At 26.3% G+C, this 11,476-nt stretch overlaps 4 protein-coding genes across 4 annotated transcripts; 2 read left to right on the top strand and 2 right to left on the bottom strand.

Annotated features, from left to right (window-relative positions):
• Positions 1 to 399: 399 nt before the first annotated feature.
• PGO_126470 (dephospho-CoA kinase) lies at positions 400 to 1,689 on the bottom strand (the record flags this gene model as incomplete). The annotated part of the gene is made up of 2 exons (XM_028689437.1): positions 400 to 529; positions 995 to 1,689. 2 exons carry the CDS (start codon positions 1,687 to 1,689, stop codon positions 400 to 402), a joined length of 825 nt encoding a protein of 274 aa, XP_028545238.1.
• A 1,923-nt stretch (positions 1,690 to 3,612) lies between these two features.
• On the bottom strand, positions 3,613 to 4,845 carry PGO_126460 (hypothetical protein, conserved; the record flags this gene model as incomplete). Its single annotated transcript, XM_028689436.1, has 1 exon — positions 3,613 to 4,845. One exon carries the CDS (start codon positions 4,843 to 4,845, stop codon positions 3,613 to 3,615), a length of 1,233 nt encoding a protein of 410 aa, XP_028545237.1.
• Positions 4,846 to 6,464: 1,619 nt separating this feature from the next.
• Positions 6,465 to 9,299, top strand: PGO_126450 (heat shock protein; the record flags this gene model as incomplete). Its single annotated transcript, XM_028689435.1, has 1 exon — positions 6,465 to 9,299. One exon carries the CDS (start codon positions 6,465 to 6,467, stop codon positions 9,297 to 9,299), a length of 2,835 nt encoding a protein of 944 aa, XP_028545236.1.
• Positions 9,300 to 10,145: 846 nt separating this feature from the next.
• On the top strand, positions 10,146 to 11,458 carry PGO_126440 (conserved Plasmodium protein, unknown function; the record flags this gene model as incomplete). The annotated part of the gene is made up of 4 exons (XM_028689434.1): positions 10,146 to 10,249; positions 10,365 to 10,562; positions 10,921 to 11,068; positions 11,222 to 11,458. 4 exons carry the CDS (start codon positions 10,146 to 10,148, stop codon positions 11,456 to 11,458), a joined length of 687 nt encoding a protein of 228 aa, XP_028545235.1.
• Between the last annotated feature and the right edge of the window lie 18 nt (positions 11,459 to 11,476).

The raw sequence follows: 11,476 nt of genomic DNA, 5'->3' as shown, positions 1-11,476 counted from the left end.
CAATATTCTTTTACAAGTTTGAAAAAAAAAAAAATTGCACAAAAAAAAAAAATTAAATATTTGTTAAATTAAAAATTAAAATCCAATACAAAATAAAAAATTAATAGGAATTAAAATATGGGAAAAAATTAGGCAAAGGAAAAAATAGGGTCTCAAATTAGTCGTGTTTTGCATTTCATTTGTTCATAAATATTATGCACATATGAATGTATTTGCATACATATATAAGTATGCACTTAAAAGTATATATATAAATATACTACCATGCATGTTTTTGGGAAAAAGTTTTTTTTCTTTTAATATTACACGAAAAATATAATTTCATACTTTCATGTATATATATCTACTCAATGAATCAAATTATCGATTGCTCTTACTTATGTAACCAATGTGTGTCACTTAAAAGAAAAAACTTTTCAAATATTTGTTATAAACAACATCGCATTTCATCTGCAGGTCTAGTAAATCTCCATCGTTGTTTATTATAATGTCTGCATACTTTATTTTTTCATCCGTCGGTAACTGGTTTCTAAAGGGTGAGGAGAGGAAGTAAAATGGTGTTCATATATTCACTGAATTTATTGCTTCACGTAAAAACTTGTAAATCACATTCACATGGCTTATTTGTTAAAATCGTGTAGACACGTTGCAAATACATATATACAAGTCGAAACATATATATTCACATTTTTATTATTCAAAATGCAAATAATTAAATGCCACGATAGCAGCAATTGACAACTATTATGAAGTGAAATGTAGCCCCCAATGAACATACAACTTTGCCTCATAACTGTTTGGGAGAAAATGTATTTCTTTGAAATTATCAAATTGTATGATACAACAAATTTAAGGGAGTTCATAAAGGAAAAGAAAAAAAGACACATGTATATATATAAAAAATGGGCAAGAAACAATAGCAAGGTAAAAAAAAAAAAAAAAGAAAAAAAGGGACGATGTTAAAAAAACATGTGCTTGTTTTTACAATCCTTACTTTATTATGCTCATTGCTGTGTCATACGTACAATTTTTATCTCTCGATAATATACGGGTTATTTGATTATTTACGGTTGATTTTAGAAGTATAACCGGGCTGGTTAATAAATATAACTTCGTTTCAATTAACAAAGGGGCCTCTATCGCTACATTATATTTAAAGTGTAGAAACTTATATTTTAAACATTCCTTAATTATCTCTATTATGATATATGTGTGCGTAATTTTATTTATGTATTTAACATTTTCTTCATTATTAAATACAATTTTTCTTAATAAGGTTCTGTTAATAGATTTATCATTATTTAGAATTTCCTCTCCAAAATGCTTTAAAATTTTGTTGTAACATGTGGATCCCTTTTTGTATATTTGATTCGTTATTTCATCTGCATTAATAACAACAACATCTTTTTTTTTTAGAAAATTGCAAAATGTTGATTTGCCCACTGCGATACCTCCTGTTATACCAATTAAACATAAATAATTTCCTAAGAAAAAATTAAATATCCCTAATAGACCGAAAAACTTATTTATATATATTAAAAAACTGTTCATAACTATTGTGCTGTATAACGCATATTTGTGATTTTCTATTCTCTTAAATTTGTTTTTTCTATTTATAAACCCAATAGGAATTGAACCGAATGCCAGGAAGCATAAAATACATTTGTCCCAAACGAATGTTAAAAACATAATTATGTTCTTCCTTTTAGAGTCATATTTTTGTTTGTTTTTTACACGATAATTATTTTTAGTTTATCAATCCTTCTAGGGTTTTTTATTTATATATTGGCTTTTCACCTTTGTGATTTCACCTTTTTTAATATTCCCTTTTTTTTTTTTTTTTTTTTGATTACGTTTTCTTTCAATTTTTTCTTTCTTCCTTCTTTTGTTTATTTAACGTGTGTGTGTGTGTGTAAAATGTTAAGTCTTCTTATTCTTCTAACTAGGGATACGTTTATAATACTTAATTATTCTTAAAATATTTGTTGATCATATGTTGTTCATACATATGCAATTATATACTACAGATAATACATGTATACAATACTGAATAATGTATTTTTGTTTTGTCTATCACGTTCATGTATTTAATGGGGATGAGGACATGGTAAAATGAGAAATACCTATATATATAATATATTGTAAATAATAACATTTAATAAAACAATTAATGTTCGCATCGTTTATTTAAATGTGTGTAAAAATATCCAATTTTACACTCCAACAGAAAAATTACACACTTAAAAAAAAAAAAAAAAAAAAGCAACAAATAACTGAAGTAAATACTTTGGTATCATGGAATATATTAAGTACGCTGCTCTAAATATAATGTATTATTAAATCATGTAATGAAATGGAAAATAATAATGCACATATTGAAGTTAAAATTTCCATCCAAGTAAAATTAATGACTTGAAATGTACGTAATTATTTTATAAAGAATGGTTTTGCTTTTATCCAATTTTTTATATTTTATTTTTTCCTACTAAATGCGGTGAGCTTTTGCTACTAAAACAGCATTCATTTTTTATTTTTTTTATTTTTTCATCATGGGGAAAAAAATTTTTTTTTTTGGAAAAATAAAAAATGTTATGCTGCGGATTTTTTTATTGTACACTGCATAATATATTTGTAGAATTTTAATTATTAATATTTCTTTTAATAAAAAGCAAAAAAAAAAAAAAAAAAGGTACACGCATGTGAATAAAAACATGTGTCACAAAGTGTAACTTTTTCAAACGCACAAAATATGAATAATACATTGAATATATAGTGATGAAGCATACAATTTTTTAGTCCATATGTATAATAAATTGTATAAAATAAATGGGAAACACTCTGTTCAAATATATGCAAACCTATTGCACGTATAGAATTTCAATCGTCGAATTTCGAATGTAAGGAATATTTGTAATTGTCAATTTTTTATTTAAACTACAAGTCGTTTGTGTTTTGTGTATATAACGAAGGTATTTATTTTTTTGTAACTAAAAAAAAAAAAAAAAAGAAACTTACACATATGTTTTATGGTTGCACATATATATTAAAATCAAATAACTTCTGTAATGTAAAATTGTGACAACAAGAACCATGCATTATTACTGTTAAAACAGTTCAATTATAAAAAATGTAAAATATGAACATATGCTTTTATATAACGATAACTTTCTTAATAATACACACTACAAAAATGTAAAAAAATATTTAGGCCACTAAAAAAGAAAAAAAGAAAAAAAAAAAAAAACACGAGTTGTGTAAGGACTTAATAAAATAATTGCATGCGCTGCAAAAAAAAAAAAAAAAAAATTGTGTTGTGCTGGATGACCTACATTTGTACAATTGTGTGTAAAACAGACTTCAATTTGTTTACGCAATTTTGTGGTAGAGGAAAAAGAATTCGAGGGGATTATTTATTTGTGCTTAAATAGGTGTACAAGCAAATAATAACTTCCATTCACATAGCTCCTTTTAACCTCTCATTTAAATAAGTATTATAATGAAAAAACCACTAGAAACAAAAGCGAAACAGCAATGGGTGAAATTGGATGGGTAACAAAAAAAAAAAAATTTTAACATACTAGAAAAAAAAAAAAAAAAAAAAACGTTTGTAATCTATTTGGAAAGCTTTTTTTTGTTCAAAATGTCGACAATATTGTGGGCCACATTCATAATTCCATTTAGCTGTAATCCACATTTAAAACATTTTTTATTTTTCTGAAACATTTGAATAAAGCATTTTTCACAGAAATAATGGAAGCACTCTGTTACACTTGGATTCATTTCTAGTCTCCATTTTTTTTTGCATTTTATGCAAGCAAATGGGAGATTATTTTCATCATCACTTGATTCGCTGTCAGATGAATTTTCTTTTTCAGTACCGGAAGAAACACTTGGTGAATGGGAAGATTTTTCTACTTTATTATCAGGCCCATGTTCATTTTTTTCTTCCTTTCCATTATCACCATCATCATCTACATAATTTCCCGTTTTTTCCTCCTTTTCTTTTAACTTTCGCAACATTTTTTCATTCCATTTTTCTAATTTTTCCTTTCGCAGTGCCTCATTTCGTTTTCTCTTTTCCTCATACTCTTGTTCAATTTTCCAACCACTTTTGTAGTCACTCCTGTCGTGTAAATATATACAAGTATCGCCAAAACCGCAATATCCCGTTTCTTTGTAGTCTTTACATATGCATGGTTCATAATCAATTCTAAGCGTCATTCGAACATTTGCCCCACTATTTCTTATTGGGCCATATAATCCAGTATATTTATTTTTCGCTAAACTATCTTTGCTCATCATCAAGGACTTTTCATGAGCATCTTTTCCTCTATAGACATTGTCTTTTAAGTTCCCCTTTAATATTTCCTCTCCTATTTCAATATTTCTTTCCATTCTAGCTCTATAATCATTCTTTGAATCTTGGTCTATTTCATAAGAACCATAATTTTTCGAAACACTAAAGTCACCTTTATATATTCTATCTTCTGTTATATTATTCTCTTCTTTATTTTCATTTTCTGATTGTATCATCAATTTACGTTTTCTTTTTAAATGTAAGTTACTTTCTTCGTTCAATTTTTTTAGTTTTTTTTTGAACAAAAACTTACAAACTACATCATCAACACTATCATCGTTATCATTAATACTTTTTCCCTTATTCAGGTTATATTTTTTTTCGTGCGTGCCTTTTTCTTCAGTGCCATTAGAAGTAATATCTTTTGGATCCTCTTCCCTTTTGGATTTCTTGACTTCTCTATTATCTTCATTTTCTTCCTCTTCATTTTCTATATCTTCTGTCTTTTTTCGATTTTTTAAATTATTTATTGTTCTCTTCCTAAACATGTTTTGTCCTATGCCCTGTATAATATGAAATATGCTTGTTACATGTACATATGAGACTATTTATGTTGGAGCAATTTGTATGCAAGTGTATACAAGCATTTCATCTTCTACCCCAAATACAATTTTTAAATATCACAATCACCTCGCTGTGATCACTTGTTATTTTCCTATTTTTTATATTGTTTAAGGTTTTTCCCTGATTTGTTATGTATTTTGTTGTGCTTTCTTTGGGTTTATTACTTTTTGTATTGCTCTTTTTTTTTTTTTTTTTTTTTTCACCCTTTTTCTTGACCACTTTTACTATACGTTTTTTTGTTGTTCCTAATCTGTCTCGTTCAACATTCAGGGTTCTATATATATGTTAAATAAACAAATTTGTTCTACTATGTTTTAAAATGTGTCTTGAAAAATCGAGAGTCTTCATACATAGTTTTTTATTATTTTTTTTTTTTAAAAGAATAAACATACATTTCTAAAAAGATAAATGCATTTAACAAATGTTTTCATTTTTTCCATTTATTTACAAATCCACTTGTTCCATCATTATTTCCAATGGTTTATTCATTTTTCGAGGCTTTTTCACACATTATTCTTACAGAATTTATATCAAGCTTAAGTTATAATATTTCTCCCCTCTCCCTTTACTTTTTTTAGTACTGTTCCTCACTTGTATTTATATATTTGCTATCTACGTTTTGATATTCTCACGCCAATTTAATGCTTAATATTTATGCATAAACAATTTTTATCCCTTGTTATGGCTTCTTTTTTTTTTTTTTCCCCTTCATATGGTTGTTTGAAATCGCCATAAATATATTTGTGTATCAAAATTGATACTAAATATAATCAACAATTTGACATTTTTTTTTTTTTTTTTTACTTTAATTTTGTTTAATAATTAAGAGGACAAATTTGCTAAAAATAGAAATTGTGGTATGGAGGGAAAAAAAAAAAAAAGGAATAGTAAGTCAATTAAATGTTCTTAGTTCATAAAAATAGGGGATATAAAAAAAAAAAAAAAAAAAAAAAGTATTATGTCCATATACTTGAATCCCCCAAAAAATAAACGCCTTGTGAGAAAAAGTGAAACGTTAAGCTTAATATGAAAAATACATTTGAACTACATGGAGCAACATAGGTAAAAATTGTTACATCTTAAAAGAAAAAAAAAAAAAAAAAAAAAAAACGTTTTACAAACAAGAAATAATAAAAAAAACAGAAGAGCCTGAAACATTTTACTAGTGTACGTTTGGGCTTATTTCTAATTTTTAATTCATATAATTAATGCAATGTAGATTTTTTTTTTTTTTTTTTTTTTTAATAAAAAATATGTGTAAAAACATGTAAAAGGTGGCTAATTCATTCATAACTATTAAAATATATATATTAGCATATTTTTCTTAAGAACATTTGCCTACACGCACATATATATGTTTATAATTGTTTACACCTCTCCTTGGGAGGGAAAAAAAGGTGTATGTATTAGGATTCTTTTATATCTTAAAAGATTTTTTCGTAAAAAAGGCAAAAGCCAAGTGATACAAGCAGAACGTTGAAATCGCAAAAAAGAACGTGTAAAAATAACAAAAAAAGAAACAAAACGTGAAAACATATAAAAAATGCAAAATGTTTACATTGTTAACCAAATAAAACTGATACTATACCTTTTTTTTGTTGGTTTCCTAAAACCAAATGACATTGTAGAAACTTACAATGTAGCTCGAAGTGCCGAGAAATTAAACTACATATTAAATTACAAAAATGCCAGTAGATATAATATAGACAATAGGATAAATAAAACGTTTTTAAAAAAAAAGGAATTTAAAGGAAATACATTAAAAAGCTTTAGTGAAGATGTAAAGACAATTAGGGAAGATATGACATCAGACAGTTCTCCAGTGGAAAAATATAATTTCAGAGCAGAGGTTAATAAAGTTATGGATATAATAGTTAATTCATTATATACTGATAAAGATGTATTTCTAAGAGAGTTAATATCGAACGCATCGGATGCGTGTGATAAGAAAAGAATAATAATACAAAACGATAAATTAATGAAAGAAGCACAAAATATAGCAAATTCATCAGGAGTTGTAAAAACTGACATGGAAAAAACAATAAGCGAAGAAAATAACAAAGATGGAGAGGTAGAAAATAAAGAACAAGTAGATGAAATAAAGGCGTTAATAATAAAAATAAAACCAGATAAGGAAACAAAAACATTAACAATTACAGATAATGGAATTGGGATGGACAAAAATGAATTGATAAATAACTTAGGAACAATAGCTCAATCAGGAACTGCCAAATTTTTAAAACAAATTGAAGAAGGAAAAGCAGATAGTAACCTAATTGGACAATTTGGTGTTGGATTTTATTCGTCTTTTCTTGTATCAAATAAGGTAGAAGTTTTTACAAAAAAAGAAAACAAAATTTTTAGGTGGTTTTCCGATCTTAATGGTAGTTTTATGGTTAACGAAATAAAAAAATATGAACAAGAATATGAAGATATTAAAACAAGTGGAACAAAAATTGTTTTACATTTGAAAGAAGAATGCGATGAATATTTAGAGGATTATAAGTTAAAAGAATTAATCAAAAAGTATTCTGAATTTATTAAATTTCCAATTGAAATATGGTCAGAAAAAATTGATTATGAAAGAGTTCCAGATGATTCAGTATCTTTAAAAGATGGAGATAAAATGAAAATGAAAACTATAACAAAAAGATATCATGAATGGGAAAAAATTAATGTGCAATTACCAATATGGAAACAAGATGAAAAACAACTAACTGAAAATGATTATTATAGTTTTTATAAAAATACCTTTAAAGCATATGATGATCCGTTAGCATATGTTCACTTTAATGTAGAAGGACAAATTTCATTTAACTCTATTTTATACATACCTGGATCTCTCCCATGGGAACTGAGTAAAAATATGTTTGATGAAGAATCAAGAGGAATTCGATTATATGTCAAAAGAGTTTTTATAAATGATAAATTTTCCGAATCTATACCACGATGGTTAACCTTTTTAAGAGGTATAGTAGACAGTGAAAATTTGCCCTTAAATGTTGGAAGAGAAATTTTGCAAAAATCAAAAATGCTTTCCATTATTAATAAAAGAATTGTCTTAAAAAGTATTAGTATGATGAAAGGTTTAAAAGAAACAGGAGGAGAAAAATGGAATAAATTTTTAAACACTTTTGGAAAATACCTAAAAATTGGTGTGGTAGAAGATAAAGAAAATCAAGAAGAAATCGCATCTTTAGTAGAATTTTATTCCATTAATAGTGGAGATAAAAAAATCGATCTAGATACCTATATAGAAAATATGAAACAGGATCAAAAATGTATTTATTACATTTCAGGAGAAAATAAAAAAACAGCGCAAAATTCTCCGTCTTTAGAAAAATTAAAAGCATTAAATTATGATGTTCTTTTTTCCCTAGAACCAATAGATGAATTTTGTTTGTCCTCCCTAACTGTTAATAAATATAAAGGATACGATGTTTTGGATGTAAACAAAGCAGACTTGAAATTAAAAAAAGAAAATGATCAAAATAAAACAGATAGTTTAGACAAATTAAAAATGAAATATGAAATATTATGTAGATGGCTACATAATAAATTTTCTCACAAAGTGCACGAAGTTCGAATCTCAGATAGATTAATTAACTCTCCTGCATTATTAGTTCAAGGAGAAATGGGAATATCCCCATCTATGCAAAAATACATGAGGCAACAAGCAACAGCACAAGGAATGTCAGAAAATGAAATGTTTGGTGGTCAATCAGCAAATCAACCAGTGTTGGAAATTAATCCAAATCATTACATAATTAAACAGTTAAATCATTTAATACAAATAGACAAAATGAATTCACAAAATTCAGAAATTGCAGAGCAAATATTTGATGTTGCATCTATGCAAGGAGGGTATGCCATAGATGACACAGGTCTTTTTGCGAAACGGGTCATAGGAATGATGGAAAAAAATGCACAAACTTATTTAATGAATGTTCAAGATAATCTAGTCGACATGCCATCAAGTAGCCCCAATGATAAACCTGCTGAAAATACCACATCCACAAATACTGAACAGGTGCCGACCTCAACACAAGCCGAGACAAATGTTGGAGCCTCAGTCGATAGAGGTTCTGAAGGATTAAGTGGAGAAAACTCGAATACAAGTAGCATAAGCGGATCAGGAGAAGACAAACTAAGCGCTAGTAACCTAGATATATTGGGGGAAAACAAATTAAGTGCAAGTAATTTAGACGAATTAGGAGGAAACGATGGAATTGCAAATAACTTAAACGGAAGTAGCTTAAATAATAGCACATTAAATGGAAATAATAATATAAACAAAATAGATCCCAATTTGTATAATATGGATAAAAACATTTTAAATGATAAAATGCTTGACGGTTCAGACAAGACAATGTTGTGATAGAGATTCATTAGATGGAATAGGATGTTAAGTGACCATTTTAATTATTAAAAAAATTTTTTAATGTAAACATACATATTTATTCATATCCATACACACATAATGCATGACTGAACTGCGAAAAATTACCTGTTTGTATATTTTTTCGCAACTGAAACATTTCAAATTAAATTATATATATTTGTCTAATCATTATAATGACATGTTTTATTTTTTGAACTTTATTTTATTTTATTTTTTTTTACGCAAAACCATTTGGAATCTTCAGTTGTGTTTATATGTACGTACAGTCAATTTTTCGAAATCTTTTTTATTTATAATCTTTATTAAATTAAGAATTAAATTAACTTTGAAAATTTAATTATGTGTATAATATTTTAACATATTTGCTCATGCTTTGTTACATTCTTTTTCTTTTCTTTTTTTTTCACAAAATAAATATTCACACTTTTATTTTTTACACATTTAAAAGTTATACACAATCTTGTATATCTTATTATTTTCAAAATGTTCGGGTAATTCCAACAAATTTTATTGAAACTTTTATTCTTATTTTTTTTTCGAATTTTTAAAAAAAATTTTTAATAGAACAATAAATATACCTTAAAGTAATCAAAAAATGAGAAAATATGTTAAAATAGCTTATACATTTTCAACGTTTTAAAAATGAAAGAGTTAACTGCTGAGGGGTTTCTAAGAATAAGAAAAGCAAAATTATAATAAGTACATCATTTTCCTGCTTCATTTACATGCTGATAATCTCAGAATTAAATTACACACGAACGCATAAGCAAAATAACATCACTTGCATTAGTCCATATATGTGTGTATATCTATTCCAAATAAATGCAAAAATTCATTGACAAAGTTAAGCAACAAAATGTCCAAGGAAACAATTCTACTACCAATGAACTTTTACCGGCCAAAAGGATCCAGTTTAATAATATACTGTAACGAAATGGAAAAAATTCTATAATTTTACACACAGTTTAAGAAATGAAAATAACATAAAAAAAAAAAAAAAAAATCACCCTACATCCATAAATACCCAAACTAACATTTCAGGGGGAAAAAAAAAATAGAAGAAGAGAAAGCAGAGTATGCTAAGCAATTAAAAGTTGTTAAGGAGTATTACCGTACTAAATTGAAAAAACGAGCATTTTATGCAATTCTGAATGAATATTATAAACTACAAAGCCTTCTCTGTGTTTTTAAGTTTAGTGATATTCGAAGAAAGAGGAAACTAGTTTTTATATCCTTTCTGTAAGTTAAAAATGTGTATAATAAATATATATGTATATATGTATATAAAGTTTATATAACATAGCTCTTGTAGGATGTGCTTATATTTATTTATTTATTTTTTTTTTTTTTTACTTGACACTATTTTTGAACGTTTATTATTTTTTTATTTTTCTCGTACATATCTTTTTGAGGTTCATGTGATATGTTTGCTGTCGCGTATGTGAATCAAGTTCCCTTTTTTACTTGTCTTTTGTTCGCACTCCTCTTTTGAATGTCTATATAAAACTTTCTTTCCTTACTTTGTTATAATTGTAACTATATTTTATCATGTGTATTCATTATTTTATTTTTATTTTTTATTTCCTTATGAAAACAGAAAAAATAAATGTTCAAGTAAGTTGACAAAGTGTGTTACAAAGTCGATCACCCATTTCTTGGATGCGAAACAAAGAAAAATGCTAAAATCCCGCTTCTTCAAAATTCTTAAAAATAAATTTTTGATCACAAAAGGAGTATACTTAAAAGTACTACGTAGTAATTTTACTAGTTAAATTTATTAGAATGATAAATGATAACAAACATTCGTCATATGTACACCCGACAGGTGCCTATGTACTAATGTTCGTGTATACATGAATATATTAATTTCCTTTGTTTTGTTTTATTTTATTTTAAAGATAAAAAAAAAGAGAATTCATAAAGTTATAAGGAGCTCATTTTACAAATGGTTGCACTTAACTGTAAATATTATAGAAAATAAATTTGAAAATGCACGTGGTTATTACATGTTAAGAAAAAAGAAAAGATCTTTTTATTTATGGCAACGAAAAATAAAGGATGACAAATTTTTTAAAAGTATAGACATGATTTTTTTCAAATTGGAGACAATTGCATCTTCTTGGACAAAAAAATGATATTATTCAATAGTAATT

Source organism: Plasmodium gonderi (assembly GCF_002157705.1).
Source record: "Plasmodium gonderi DNA, contig: Chr12, whole genome shotgun sequence".
NCBI classification, from domain to species: domain Eukaryota; phylum Apicomplexa; class Aconoidasida; order Haemosporida; family Plasmodiidae; genus Plasmodium; species Plasmodium gonderi.
The sequence above is the reverse complement of the archived record's forward strand: the minus strand, read 5'-3'. Positions and strand labels throughout refer to the sequence as shown.